The sequence below is a fragment of the Equus caballus genome, chromosome 25, assembly GCF_041296265.1.
Source record: "Equus caballus isolate H_3958 breed thoroughbred chromosome 25, TB-T2T, whole genome shotgun sequence".
Lineage (NCBI taxonomy): Eukaryota > Metazoa > Chordata > Mammalia > Perissodactyla > Equidae > Equus > Equus caballus.
In genome coordinates, this window is record NC_091708.1 from 40,648,517 (window position 1) to 40,662,535 (window position 14,019).

The window sequence follows — 14,019 nt, forward strand, 5'->3', positions numbered from 1 at the left end:
CTAAAACGTGCGTACCTTTCCCAGGGCGCATCGCTCTCCTCCTAGAAAACACTCAAAATTAATCATTGAGGATTTGTCAAAGATTTCTTGGCAAGGATATCCACTGATGCCTTCTTCTTGAAGGGAAACCGAATAAACAACCTAAATGTTCCTTAACAGAGGACTGGCTAAAGAATGATGGTTTAGCTGTATAACAATACAGACAAAAAATAATAATAGCCATCACTGATGGAATGCCTTCGATGTGCTCTGCGTGGACTGCGTGATTTCTGCCTCTTTCCTCCTGTAATCCTCGCCACCAGGCTGTAGGGCAGGCATCAGTACCCCATCACGCAGAGGAGGACCAGGGAGGCCAGAGGGTGCAGGCCACCTGCCTGAGGTCACACAGCCAAGGGGCCGAGACGCTGACTCCAAGGCCTTTGTGGGGCCTCCACCATCCACTAGGACGACTCGTGGTGCAGCCATCAGACACAATGATGTTGCGCCAGGAAACGGCACAGAGAGATGTTGGTGGCAGAGAGTTGAATTTGAAAAAAGCAGCTGAGCATGTCCTATTTTTGCAAAAATAAAAAGTGCATTCGATGTGCAGAGGCTGGAAGGGTTTACTACACACGTTGGCAGGGAGGTTACCTCTGGGGATGGATTCAGTAATTTTTATTTTCTACGTTAACATATACAGCTTTTGTAATCAGAACAAAAATCTTAAAAGACAAAACCACATCGCTGGCTTCCGGGCTGCCCACGCCCGCCTCTGAGTTTGTTCTGGGAGCCGGGGAACAGCCAGCGCCAGGCCGGCGGGCCCCCGGGCGCCTGCCTCCCCCGGGACCTGGGTCTTCTCACTGCGCTGTCCGTACCTTCCATGAGCCCGCTCTTCTGCGGGCATCGATTTTTCCATCCTTCAGAGAAGCACCTGAGGAAAGAAAAGAGCATCTCTGAATCAATGAGCAGAGCCCTGCAGCCAGGGCTAGGGCCGGCTACGCGCTTGTCACTGCCCCCTGCCCAGGACCCGGGGCGGGGGGCGGGGGGTGAGACTGGCTGGGCTGCCCAAGGGGGTCAAGCGTGTGTGGGGGGGACTGTGTGTCTGTTGGGGGGAGTGGTGTAGGGTAAGTGTGGTGTGGAGGTGTGTGCATGGGGGGGGCAGGGCGTGGGGGTGGGGGGGTGTATTGTGGGAGAAGCGGGTGTGTGGTATGAGATGGGGGGGCACACAGGGTGCAGGGTGGGGTGTGGGGGAGGGCTTGTTGCCACCTGCTGGGTGCGAGGCTCTCTGCAGGGTCTGATCTCTGCCTAGAGGAAGGGGGACCGGCTCCAGCCGGCTCTGTGAAGAACGGTCTCCCACCAACTCACCTCACGGCTCTGTGAGGAAGGTGCTGGTACCCACCCATCGCCCAGACAGGGAAACGGAGGGATGTGTGTGGGAGAAAAGGCAGGCGGGGGGGGGGGGGGGGGGGGGGAGAGGGGAGGGGGAATGGAGGAAAGGAGAGAGAGGGCATCGCTGTGGCCACTAGTAGGCTCCCCCCTTCCCCCCCCAAGCTGTGCCACAGACCAGAATCCTGCCTCTAAGGGACTGGGCGCTAGCCTGTGCTGGGTGCTTGGGTGCGCGGGGCACAGGGAGGAGAGAGCTCACAACAGGGGGGAAGGGGGTCAGGGGGTGGGCAGGCCCCCGACCCCATGCCCTGCAGGCCTGTCTGGGCCTCTCCCACCCGTCACACTAGCCTCTCCCTTCCTGACTCGTCATTTGACCCAACCCTGGTCCCCCCACCCCTGGAAACACACCTCCTCTCCAGACCTCCCAGAGCCGCTCCCCAGCCCCCCACAGCTCCCTGTGCTTCTCCTCCAGGCCCCAGTGACAAATGGCCTTAAAGATTTAGGTCTGTCTTCTCCCGGCCTAGAGTGAGCTCCGGGGAAGCCAGGCTGGGACTGTGGGGCCTCTTGGCTGTGTCTGCAGCGCCCACCCCTCCCCGGGCAGGCACTGAAAACGGCTCAGCATATGTTTGTTGCATGAATGAATGAACCGTGATAATTGCTAAGGAGAGAAGTGTGCAGATGGTCTGTGACGAGGTTCTGTGAGCATGCACCGTGTTTGTGTCCACGTGCATGTGCACTGAGGAGTGCTCATGAGTGCATACGTGTGCTCACCTGTGGGTGTGTGCATTCACATGCATGGGTGCAGGTATGCATGTGTGCATGGATGTGTGCATGCACACACAATGCATGTAGTGTGTGCATGTGTGCATGCATTCATACATGCCAGTGTGTGCCTGTGTGTGCATACGTGCACACCCGTGCCAGTTGTGCCTGCTACTTCTTGCTCAAGGTGGGAGGAGTCCACACATCTTTCCCGTCTGCTCTCTCTGCTCACCTGCAGCCCGCCCTTCTGCCTCGTGCCTCCTCCGGGCCCAGGCCCCACGCCTTCAGCCCCCATAAGGGCCCCCACCAACGACTCTGGCTCCAGCTCCGCTTCAGGCCCGACATCCCAGCCAGCGGCACGCAGGGCCCAGACGTCTCCCAGCGCCTGAGCCTGACTCGGGGCTCAGCAAGCGCACGCCCTTGGCTGGGGCCTCCACCCCTCTCAGTGTTCTCACCTGTCAAGTGGGCCCCTCCTGGCCGTGGGATTCCTCCCAGAAAACCCTGCGGCCGAAGGACTCAGGGGAATGAAGAGCAGGCGTTCAGTCCAAGTGCACATCCTGGAGCAGCTCCCCAGGCTCACTTCAGTCCAGCGGGGGTTCTCCCACAGCAGCTGTTCCTGCCCTCTCCACACCGATCACACGGGAGGAACGTACTTGAAATCAGACCCAAACTCCTCTCCGTGGCCTGCACACCCCTCCTTCCCTCTGCTCCAGCTGACTTTCTGCTCTTCTTACACGCCAGGCATATTCTTGCCTCAGGGCCTTTGCATCTGCCATTCCCTCCGCCTGGCCTACTCTGTCTCTATGTCTCTATGGCTGGGCCCTGCTCATCCTTCAGCTCAGAGACCCCCCCCCCCCCACGGAGGCCCTGCTCACTGTGCTCTCTCTGTACTCGCTCAGTCCCTCACTAACACGCCACTTATCAATAACTAAAATTATCTTAACGTTTTTGTCTACGGGGCTCTTGTTTGTGTCTTAATCACCACGTAGAAGGGACTCAAAGCTTTGTAGGAAATGAGGGAGGGAGGGTCCATGGAGATCGACCTGGCTTGCTGGATTCCAACCTGCACAGTTCCATTTATTAACCACTTACTCTGTGCCAGGGCCCAGCCCAAACTCTAGCGAGCGGGTGACCCTGGGCAGCACCTCTCAGACCCCCAGCTCTCCACCTGCAGAGTGGAAGGCAGCCCCGAGGCTCTGAGGGGTCCTCCCCTTCATCTCAGGCTACCTGAGACTTGGCACTCTGAAGAGCCCCGGGGAGGTGGGACCTCCTGAGGCCAGCTACTCTCCCGCACCCGCCTTAGCAGGGAGCACCTTTGCGCTGGAGGACACCTCCTCCGGGAGGCCTCTCGGCTGGGCCTCTCCTGGAGCCCTGGCCACACCATGATTGCTTACTTCTCCCTGCCTCATTAGCTATGGGCTCGCAGAGGCTGAACCAGCTCAGTGGGGGACACCCTGCAGTGCAGTCCGGAGCTCGCCCCCTGGGCCAAGGTCTGGGATGGGTCTTCCAACTCCCCCGCGGACTTGCTCGCCACGGGAAGAAGTCACGCCCTTCTGTGCATTTTGGGAGCCCTGGGAGCTGTGTACCGGCCCCAGGCGCACCGGACTCCGGCAGCCCTTGCAGGACGTTCGAGGCCTCTCCTGGTGTTTGCGCGGAGGCCCGACGTCGTGATGGTGGAGCGTCTGCGCCTCTGCGAAGGCAGCGCCCGGGGTCCGTGTTTATTTCAGCTGCGGCGTCCCTGGGGCGCCTCTGGAGGGGGCGCGGACGGCAGAGCACTGTGTGGGCAGCCAGCTTCCCTGTCTTCACTCTTCCCACCCAAGCCCCCGGGGAAAACAATCCCCACCCGCCAGAAGCCTGGCGAAGCCGCCGAGCTGGAAAAGCCGGTTCTGGGAAGGGAAGGGGGGCGGGCGCTCCCGAGGCGCCAGGGCCGCTGCCGCGAGCTCTTCTCCCCAGCCCGGCGGCCCTTGGCCTCCCAGGGCGGTCCCTCGGAGGTTCCTTCTCCGGGAGGCCGGCTGCTGCCAAGGCCACCTGAGCAACGACCCCTGCAGGGTCCTGGCGCTCCTGGGGGCCGCTGGGAAGGGACAGTTCCTGCACCGGCGGGGAGGGGCGGGGCGAAGGGCCCCCCGGGCGCTGGGTCAGAGCCAGGCCTGGGGGCGCATCTCGGCGCGGGGGCCGCGGGGTGGGGTCGGGGCGGGTGCCGAGCGCCCGCGGGGTGCCCAGCTCTGCCGCCGCCGGGCCTCGGACCGGCCCCGGGTGGCGTTTCCTCCGCGGGGCCGCCGCGCACGCGCCCGGCTGCCGGGAGCGCACCGCGTGTGCCCAGCGCGCCATGGCCGGGCCGGGCGCGCGCTGTCTGTGCCTGACTGTTTCTTTCACTAGAGGTTGCTCACTTTCGCTTCTTGGGTCCTGGCGGCTCCTCGGGCGGCTCCGTGAGCGCGCGCGCGCGTGTGCGTGTGCGCGTGTGCCCGCACGCGCCCGGCGATCGCCCCCGGCCGCCCTGCGCCCTGCAGGAACGTTCGCCCCGCTGCGTCCGTCCGTGAACAGGCGTCCCCCCTCCGCTGCCTCCGACTCTCCCCACTTGCTGGGTCTTTACAAAAACTATTCGCCGCTGAAGCCGCTGCCACTTCTCCTGACCCCAGAGGCCTCTGTGCGTCCCCGCCACCCCCAACAGGAAACCGAGGCCAGGATGGATGGAGTCTTGCTCCACTGAGCAGGAAGCCACATCCTGTGGAGGCTGGAGACTTTTGCTTGAAAAAGTAAGATTTGGATGAAGCTCAGAAGGGCCTTTTCTGCTTCCTTTCTGGCCCCAGCCTGCTGGCTTGTGACGGTTCTTTTAGTGCACCCTGCTCCTGGGTCCTGCCTCAGGGCCTTTGCACAGGCTCTGGGCTCCAGCTGGCCAGAGATCTACATTCCTAACTAGCTGTGTGACCTTGGACAAATTACCTAACCTCTCTGCACCTCACTTCCTTGCCTGTAAAACAGGCTGATAACAGGATGTTTGAGGGTTCAAGGTGATGACCAATATAGCACGTGAGACTGGGTGCTGAGCGCACAGGGAAGGACATGTGGTGGCCCCAGGGCAGCCGTGGGGATTGGGAGAAGCTTCCTTGCCTGAGTCCCTCCCCTCCCTCCTTCAGGGAGCCTCTGCACCCTCCCCCGCCCCCCAGCCTCCCCAGTCCGGGCCAAGATCTTCTCAGGGCCTCATCGGCCAACCTTCACCCCAAATAATTCCGTGCCCCAACCCCTGCTGTGAAGCCCAGCAGGAGGCAATAGAAGGGGGACCAGGTCTGGAGGCAGGAGAACTGGGCTCAAATTCTGGCAAATTCTGCCGCACTGTGTGATTGTGAGCAAGTTGCTTGGCCTCTCTGTGCCTACACTTCTTTCTCCGTGAAACCGAGGTGGAAGGCTGCCTGGCCTGCGTCTCAGGGCCCTCGGGGGAGGGCGCAGATGCGGGGGGGTGTCATTCTAAGCAGGGCAAAGCCTCACAGGAGAGCCTGTTGCTGCCGTAATTCGCCCCCGGCCTCGGAGCCTCGACTGACGCTTGAGGAATCAACCTGCCGATTGGACCCCAGGGGTCCCTGCCACCTGTGCCAACTGGAGGTGGCTGGGAGGCCACTTCCAAGAATCGTGCAGCTTGATGGGTTCGGCCACTCAGAGCTGGCCTTAGTCGTCGGCTCCAGCAGTGGGGCCACTGAGGCAGTGGCAGCCCCCTGGGGAGCATTTTGGGGGAAGCAGCACCATGTACTTCACTGGTGAGCGAGGCCCTGGCCGTGGGCTGTGGGCTGTGACCTGCCTCGGCCCTGCCCCCTGGCCGCTCCTTGACTGTCCCTCCTGAGCACCAGCCCCTGGAAGTCCCCACGTGGGGGCTCTGTGCCCCAAGTCAAAACCGCCACCTTCCCCCCGTTCGCACCTCCTTTATCACTGGCACCACCACCCACCCAGTTTTTCAAGCCACCAGCTCGTAGCCAACTTGTTTGCTCAGGAGAAAACACCAGCCTTGATTTCACTGCCCGCTCATTGTAAAACTGCAGACAATATAGAACATGTACATGCAGAATGAAAGTTCCCTCATTAGTTGCCCCCCCCAGAAATAGCTACTGTCCACGTTGGGTGAATTCCTGTACCTGTTTGAACTCTCTCAATTACAACAGACAGAAAATCTAATCAAAATGGGAATTATGGGCTCATGTCATAGAACAATTCAGAGGTGGGGTGGGTTTCAGGCATGGTTTGATCCAGAGGTTCGTGATATAGTGGGGGATCTGGCTTGGTTCCTCTGCGCTTCTTTTCCTCTATCCTCCTCATGGTGTCCGCTGATCCAGTTAGGGTGGCAGCCGTGGCTGCTGGGGTCCGAGATGTTATCCTCATACCGCACCTTCAGAGAAGGGGAGACCGACTTGTTCTTGTTCCCAAGGAAGAGTGAGGAATCCTGTTTCTCGGAGGTGTTCTGACCCAGCCTGGAGGGGGTCAAAGAAGACTTCCTGGAGGAGGTGGGGCCTGAACAGATCCTGAAAAACCACCTGTAGGGAGAGTCGGGGCCTCTTTTACTATGAGAAAGCAAAGTGCCCTTTACCGCTATTGAAACAAGGCTCAGAAAAGCAAAGTCACGGGGTGGAAGAGGCTGCGGCTGTCCACAGGGGCGGTGGGCACAGCGGGTCGAGGGCCAAGCTCCCCCTCTGCAGCGGGGCCTCGCCTCCTGAGCCTCAGCTTGCTCCTGAGGAGGGAAGGCAGCAGCAGGCCAGCCCACCGCGTCGTTAGGAGGTGAAGGCCCAGCCTCCTACCCGCTCAGCAGACACGACTTATGATCCATGTTATTGTTATTGGTGCTTTTGTTATTGTTGTCACCCTGGTAGACCCCTTAGCCCAGTGCCAGGCACCCAGCAGGTGCTCGGGAACTAAGAGCTGGGACCCGGGTCGGTGGTGCCCAGCCCCCTGGGGCAGAGAGGGCATGGCCGGGCCCACCGCACAGTGGAGTGACACCACCAGCGCTCAGGCTCCGCCGCTCTCTCCAGCAGGTCCCTGCCCCGGCGCCCGCCCGCCTGCAGCCGAGAGGGGAGCTTCCAGACGGGGGTGAGGCCCCCGCACCCACTTCAGCCGCCTGAGCCTGGCTCTGTGTCTGGTGAACTGGCCATCCTTCCTTCTCCCCAGCAGGCGAGCCATGAAGAACGGGCCCCGCAGGGCCGGCCTGCAGCCTCAGCCGAGTGCGTCCACAGCCATTAGCGGGAGGCCCCAGCCTGGCTGATCAGGGCCAACGCACAGCCCACCCCTCACTCTGCTCCCGGGGGGGCTGCCCGGCAAAGCTCCACCCTTGGGGAGAGAACAGGAGCTGAGAAGGAAACGGAGGTTCCAGGGCCAGCATGGACGTTTGTGTAGGTTGTTCACTGCACAATGGGGCTGCTCAGGGGGCATGTGGAGCTGCAGTTCAGCCAGCCCTCACTCGCCGGGCGGAGGGCCCTGGCACCAGCTGCGTCCGCACAGGACATGGTGCCTGCTCCTGATCCATTTGAAGGAGCTCCAGGGGAGGGCTGGGCCTGCCTTGGTCTTGGGAAGACGCCACCTGAGAACTCGAGGCCCTACCTCGTCCCTTTTCTTAATTGCGTTTTTACTGACTTCTTTTTGGAGCACATACGTATGTATTTTATCACATGGGTGCATTTGTGTAGCCACTGCCACAAGCAGGATACACAACAGTTCCATCACCCCAAAACTCCCTGGTGCTGTCCTTTTGTCAGCACGTCCCCCCTCTTTCCTGACCCCTGGCAGCCCCTGGTCTGTTCTCCGCGGCCGCAGTTTTCCCTGTAGACGGTGGAAGCAGACAGTCCGGGCTGAGATGGGCCTCTCCTACGCAGCGTCCGGGCCCGAGACCCACCCGGGTTGTTGTCTGTATCAGTGGTTTGTGCCTTTTTGGTGCTGAATAGCAGCACGTGGTGTGGACGCCCCAGTGTGTTTGTCCACCCACCCACTGATGGGTGTCCGAGCTGTTTCCAGTCCCGGGCTGTCACCGATCCAGCCGCTGTGGACATTCATGCCTCTGTGTCCATGAACACACACGTCTGTGCACGGAGCTGTGTTTCCTGGCTCTGGGATCGATGCCTGGCGGCAGACAGCTGCCACATGGCAAGAGTTTGACTAACTTTCTAAGAACTTGCCAAGCGGTTTTCCAGAGCAGCTGTGCCATTCTGCACCTTCGTCCTTGGTGTCTGAGTTCTGGTTGCTCTGTGTGCTTGTCAGCACTTGCTATTGTCAGGATTTAATATTTTAGCCACCGAGTGGCGTGGAGTGGTGTCTCGTCACGGTTTTGATTTTCACATCCTGGTGGCTAAGAATGTTGAGCATCTTTTCATGCCCCTATTTGTTATCTGTGTATCTTCTCCGATAAAGTGTCTGTACAAGTCCTTTGCCCATTTTTAAACTGGGCTTTCTTTTAGCTGTCGCATTTTCAGAGTTCTTTATACCTTCTGGATACAAGTCCTTTGTCAGATGTGGAATTTGCAAATATTTTCTCACGACCTATGGCCTGTCTTTCCATTCCCTGAACAGTTTCTTTCACAAAGCAAAAGTTCTTAATTTTGAAGAAGTAAAATTAATCTTTTATGGATTGTGTTTTATTTCCATGTCTAAGAACTCTTTGCCTAACCCCAAGTTCCTAAGATTTTCTCCCAAGTTTTCTAAAAGTTTTTTTTTTTCTTTTAAAGATTGGCACCTGAGCTGACATCTGTTGGCAATCTTTTTTCTTCTTCTTCTTCTCCCCAAATCCCCTGGTACATAGTTGTAGACTCTAGTTGTGGGTCCTTCTAGTTGTGGCATGTGGGACGCCACCTCAGCATGGCTTGATGAGCGGTTCCATGTCCGCACCCAGGATCCGAACCAGCAAAACCCTGGACCACCCAAGTGGAGTGCGAACTTAACCACTCGGCCACAGGCTCACCATCTAAAAGTTTTATAGTCACAGATCTCACATTTTGGGTCTATGATCCATTGTGAGTTGACTTTTTGTATATGGTCTTCCTTCCTTCCTTCCTTTCTTTCTTCCTTTTTCTTTTCTTTTCTTTTCTTTTCTTTTGTAGATGGATGTCCAACTATCCGTCAGTATTTATTACATGAATGATTACAGCAGTTGAACACTTGTTTTGTTAAAAAAAGAACCTCAACCTAAACTTCATATCTTATACAAAATTTAACTCCCGGTGGATCGTAGACTTAAGTGCACGAGGTAAAGGCGACAGGCGACCACGTCTGTCTCCTGTGAGACTCTCAGCCCAGCTCCACTGGCAGCTGACGTCGAAGTGGTGAGACTTACGCAGCACAAAGGGTAAATCAAGTGAGAACCCTCTATGGCCACACTTGCCGTGTCCGGGTTTGAGGACGGGAGTGAGGGACCCAACAGTTACCAAACGTGAACTCTGCACCGAGTACTCCACTCAATGCTTTCTTTGCATCATCTCATTTAGTCCTAAAACAAATTAATAAACTTTTAGAGATTGGTGTTTTATGCCCATTCTATGGGTAAGGAAATTGAGCTCAGAGAGGTTAAGAAACTTGCCTAAGCTCACACAGCAAATGAAAGAGCAAGGTTTGAAGCCAGGGTGTCTACCTCTGTTAGAGGCAGGCAAGGGACAGTTGGGCCAAGCTAATGGCTGGATCTCCCCTGATTGTGTGCCCTTGGTTGGGGTGGGTGTGGGGCACGGGAGCTTTCCTCCCAGGATTCTGGGGAGATCAAAGGCCTCCATTCTCCCGGGGGCCTCAGCTCAGGCCCCCTCATGGTGACGCCTCCTCCTGGATGGCTCCTGTTCTTGGGAGCTCATCAAACCCATCCCCGACAACGGGACCATCCCAGCCGATGAGGGCGGATGCCTCCCTATCTGGTCGTGATAGTCCTGGGGGCACGTGCAGGCCTGGGCTGACCCTGTGCGTGCCTGGCCCTGCCCTGGGGCTCCCCGCCTCCCACTGACTGGTCCTTCCAGCCCATCAGCCTGGCCTTCTCCTCATTCCTGGTGCGTCCTCACCCCCCCCCCCACCCCGCCCCTGCCCAGGCTGCAGCCCTGCTGAGGACGCCCTCTCCCCTTCTCCTCACTTGCTCAGCTCTGACTGCCGCCTCTGTTCAGCTCGAGCCACGCCCTCCCCAGCAGCTCCACGAGCTCTCCCCCTTTCTCAACGCCTGCCGCTGATAAATGCAGTCTAGTTCTCTAGGATCGGAAAAGCTGGAGTTTGGCAACACAGCCTTCTAGAGGTGCATGGACCTTCTAGAACCTTCTAGATGCACCCAGAGATGCATCGAGAGCAGTCTCAGCCCCAAATAGACTGCAAGCATGCTGAGGGAGGGAGGGGCTGAGTCTTAATCCCCTCTCTGCTTGGCACAGAGAAGACTGGCTCCCTGCCCATGGTTGGGGACGGAACAGACCCACCTCTGCCGCAGTCTTGCTGTGCGACTCAGCGCCTGGCAGGTCATGAATGCTCCATCAAGGGCCAGAGTCGCTGCTGCTGTTCTCGTGGCTATTATTTTTACGCCCAAGATGCTTTCCAGAGTGGTGTGGCCAGGTAGGGAAGGTGAAGGGCCCACTGCTCTCCGGACTGGAGCAGGGAGTCCCTTTCCTCTCCACCCCCACTCCAACCCCTCCCAGAACGCGCCACCTTCCAGCCTCAGCTAGGGGCCCGCAGGCTCCTCAGGAGAGGAGGAGAGAAGGACCAGCTTTTAATTCTCTTCCCCCCTCACGGCCTTGAGTTGACCCCCAGTGTGACAATGAAGGGGCCCCAGGGAGGCCCGGGGTCAGGCAGAGGGGGCAGGCTCTGGCCTAACAAAGGCTGCCCGGAGCCCAGACCTCCTGCAGCCTGACTCGACTTCATGGTCCCAAAGGAGCTGCCTGGATCCTCACTCGCCACCAGACCTCCTCAGCCCCAGGTCCCGTCCACTCCAGGCCCCGAACCTCAAACACCGCCTCCACCAGCAGCCTGTCCTTGTCCCTGCCCCTGCCCCGGCCCCAGCCTCCGACCTCTCCCCCGGACTCTGCCCCCGCCAGGCCTGCGGCTCCCCCGGCCTCTCCTCTGTGCCCTCCCTTGCCCACCAGCTGGGGATGTCTTTCTAGAACACAGGTCTGATCATGTTCCTCGTCCCCCTCAGAGACCCCCAGTACTTTCAGCAGTGGCTTCTCCAGCTTTTTATACACAATTATCTCCCAGAGGACCCGTTCAAATGCAGCCATACCGGGACCCCTCCCTCAAGAGAAGGATTGCCTGCGTCTGGGTGGGGCCCAGGAACCTGCATTTCACAAGACCGCCTTCTGGGCAGGGGACAGGGTCCCAGGGCCGGGCTCTGCTCACATCCTCAAGTTCTGGCTCAAAACTCTGAGGACACAAGGCTGTACACGCGGGCCTGGCCTTCCAGAGCCTTGCGCAGGTTGCGGTCAAGGAGGGCGGCGGCCGCGGGTCGTCAGTGAGCAGTTTTCCCGCTGGATCGCTAACCTGTCGCTGTCTAGACTTTCGGCACATGAACCTCCCTTCCTACTCCTGTCCAGGCCCCACGAACGCCAGGAGTGGGCCTGCTTGGACCTCAGCTCTTTATTCCCTCATCTGCAGGATAAGCTCCACCAGGTTTAGTCTGGTGTGCAAAGCCCCCCAGAGCCCAGCTCCCTCTTGGGCCCCTGCTGACCACCCCCCCCCACACACACACACACATTACCCTCCAGCATCCAGCTTATGGTCTTTGAATGTACCTTCTGCCTGGAATGCTCTTCTCCCACTTCTCCCCTCGGAGAACTCCTATTCATCCCTCAAAACCCGATTTAGATTCCATGATTCCTGAGGGCCCCTCTGTGCCCTCACCTCCTTCTCTGGCTGTGTGTACCCTGCTTTGTTATAATTAGTTTGTTCAGTTGCTTCCCTGGAGGCAGTTTACCGTCTTTACCACAATGCTTTTGGAATCAAGAGAGCTGGCTTTGCCTCTGACCCCTGTGCTAACGAAGGGTCTGAACTTGGGTATTGTCCTCCTACCTCTCTGAGACCTTTTCATTGTTGATAAAATGAGGGCTAAAATATCACCCTCTGATTGGGCTGTCTTTCCTGTTGGTGGGCAAGCTCTGTGAGACCAGGGAGTGCGTCTCCTCATCTTTGGAGCCTTGGGGGCTCAGGATGGGACCTCTCTCAGCGTGGACCCCCGGACGCTGAGCTTGTGGGTAGCTCAGGGCTCTGCTGCTCCCCACCCCCCATCCCTGGAAACTGTCCCCACTCTGAGTGCTTAGGGAAAGGGCCTCGTGTCCCTCTGGGACCTCCATCATCAGTAGGAAAACCAGCAGGGCCCACAAGGGGAGAAGCTGGCATGGGGCCCGACGCTTACCCCAACTCAGGAGAACGGTCTGCATCCTCTGGTGTGCGTTTGGGGGTGCCTGCTCCCTCCCAGCCCCTAGGGGCCGGCCCAGGGTGGGGGGAGGCGGGCAGGGTGCCTGGGAGGCACGGACCGGCCCCAGCTGCAGAGCTGGAGCGAGAATCTCTTGATCTCTTGGCTGCACCGAGAGGCGGAGGCAGCCAGGGCCCTGGAGATGGTCTCCATGACAACCGCTGCCACTCACTCCCCATCTCGGATGTAAATTAGTTACAATTTTATTAGTGTGCAGAATTTCAAGAGGCCGGATCCTGCCTTGGAAGGGAAAAGGATGGTGAGGGGAACGGGGGAGCGTTTCCAAACGCTTTCCACCCCAGCAAGGGCCCCAAACTCCAAGGTGGATCCAGGGAGAGGGAGCTGGGCGACGCCCTCGTTTGTCCGCCCCCCCCCCCCCCCCCCCCCCCCCCCCCCCGGCTGGTCTGGGCTGGGCGAGCCAGCCTGTCTCCGGAGAGGAGGCGACACACAGGCCCGGCACCAGCTGTGTGCCTGGTGCTCTCCCTGCCTTGTCTGGCCTCCTCCTCAGTGGACGGGGGAGGCAGCTGAGGGCCACAAGGGTCACCAGCTGGCCTGAGGGCGCCCGGCTTCCAGTAGCCAGACTCCTGCTCAGCTGCCTCCGAGGTGGGTCAAAGGTCACAGAGACCCCTCAGGGCCCCGGGGCAGGCAGGCGAGAGCACTGCGAGGAGCATGGGTGTCTGAGCAGACGGCGGGGCCCTGGGAGCCAGGCGTCAGCAATGGGGCTACTGAGGATGTGGCTGGTGACACCTGCGTCACCACGTTCTGACATTCGATGCTCTGAGTCTTGTGTGCACATACGCACGTGTGCGCACACACACTTTTTTTTTTACCCAAGGAGGAAAAAAAAGGACAGATTTGTCTTTTTCCTAAAGCTGTTGTTAAAATTAGTTGTATCCCCCAAGGCATGTCCCACTGTGTTTGCCCCCGACGTGGCGCCGCTCCCTCCACTGCAAAGAGCCAGCTCCGGGAAGCAGGGCCCAACCAGGCAGAGGACCAGCAATGCCCCCTGAGCTCCTGATTGGGGGCTGGCACAGAAGTGGGCACTGAGGACCCCCCGGGGAGCAGAACAGCTGGCACAGGCGGGACCAGGTGCAGAGGGAGAGGGGGCAGGAACAGGCCGGGGAAAGCTTCAGGCAGGTGTGAGTGGCTACACCAAAAGAGAGAGAAAGGGCATGCCTGTTGAGGGGCCAGCCTGAATGCAGGCTTAGAGGCGTGACAAAGCCTGAGTGGGGCTTGGGGCAGAGGAGGCGGGAGGATGGATGGGAAGACAGATGAGAAATGCACGGGGGGTTGGACAGGGGAATGGACTGGAGGGTGAATGTGAAGGTGGATGGGAGGTCGGATGGGAGATGACTGGGAAGATGGACAAGTTGGATAAAGGATGGACGGGAGGACAGATGGAAGGAGGGACAGGAGGATGGATGGGAGGATGGATGGAAAGATGGATGGGAGGATGGATGGAGGGATGGATGGGAGGATGGATGGAGGGATGGATGGGAAGATGG

General features: G+C 59.0%; 1 protein-coding gene and 2 long non-coding RNA genes across 4 annotated transcripts; 1 reads left to right on the top strand and 2 right to left on the bottom strand.

Annotated features, from left to right (window-relative positions):
* Positions 1-639: 639 nt before the first annotated feature.
* On the bottom strand, positions 640-4,455 carry LOC106782570 (transcription initiation factor TFIID subunit 4). Of its 2 annotated transcripts, XM_070251872.1 has the most exons (3): positions 3,522-4,455; positions 2,583-2,750; positions 640-910 (listed from the first exon to the last, which is right to left on the bottom strand). In XM_070251872.1, exons 1-2 carry the CDS (start codon positions 4,453-4,455, stop codon positions 2,704-2,706), a joined length of 981 nt encoding a protein of 326 aa, XP_070107973.1. In that variant the 3' UTR covers positions 640-910; positions 2,583-2,703. The 2 variants fall into 2 exon arrangements, with proteins under 2 accessions (XP_070107973.1, XP_023484874.2); XM_023629106.2 differs by having other exon boundaries at positions 2,583-4,455.
* LOC111770612 (uncharacterized) lies at positions 4,365-8,722 on the top strand. The gene is made up of 2 exons (XR_002803950.2): positions 4,365-4,880; positions 7,137-8,722. It is a non-coding gene; the product is annotated as an uncharacterized lncRNA (long non-coding RNA).
* On the bottom strand, positions 6,231-12,841 carry LOC138920818 (uncharacterized). The gene is made up of 2 exons (XR_011432689.1): positions 12,455-12,841; positions 6,231-6,644 (listed from the first exon to the last, which is right to left on the bottom strand). It is a non-coding gene; the product is annotated as an uncharacterized lncRNA (long non-coding RNA).
* Between the last annotated feature and the right edge of the window lie 1,178 nt (positions 12,842-14,019).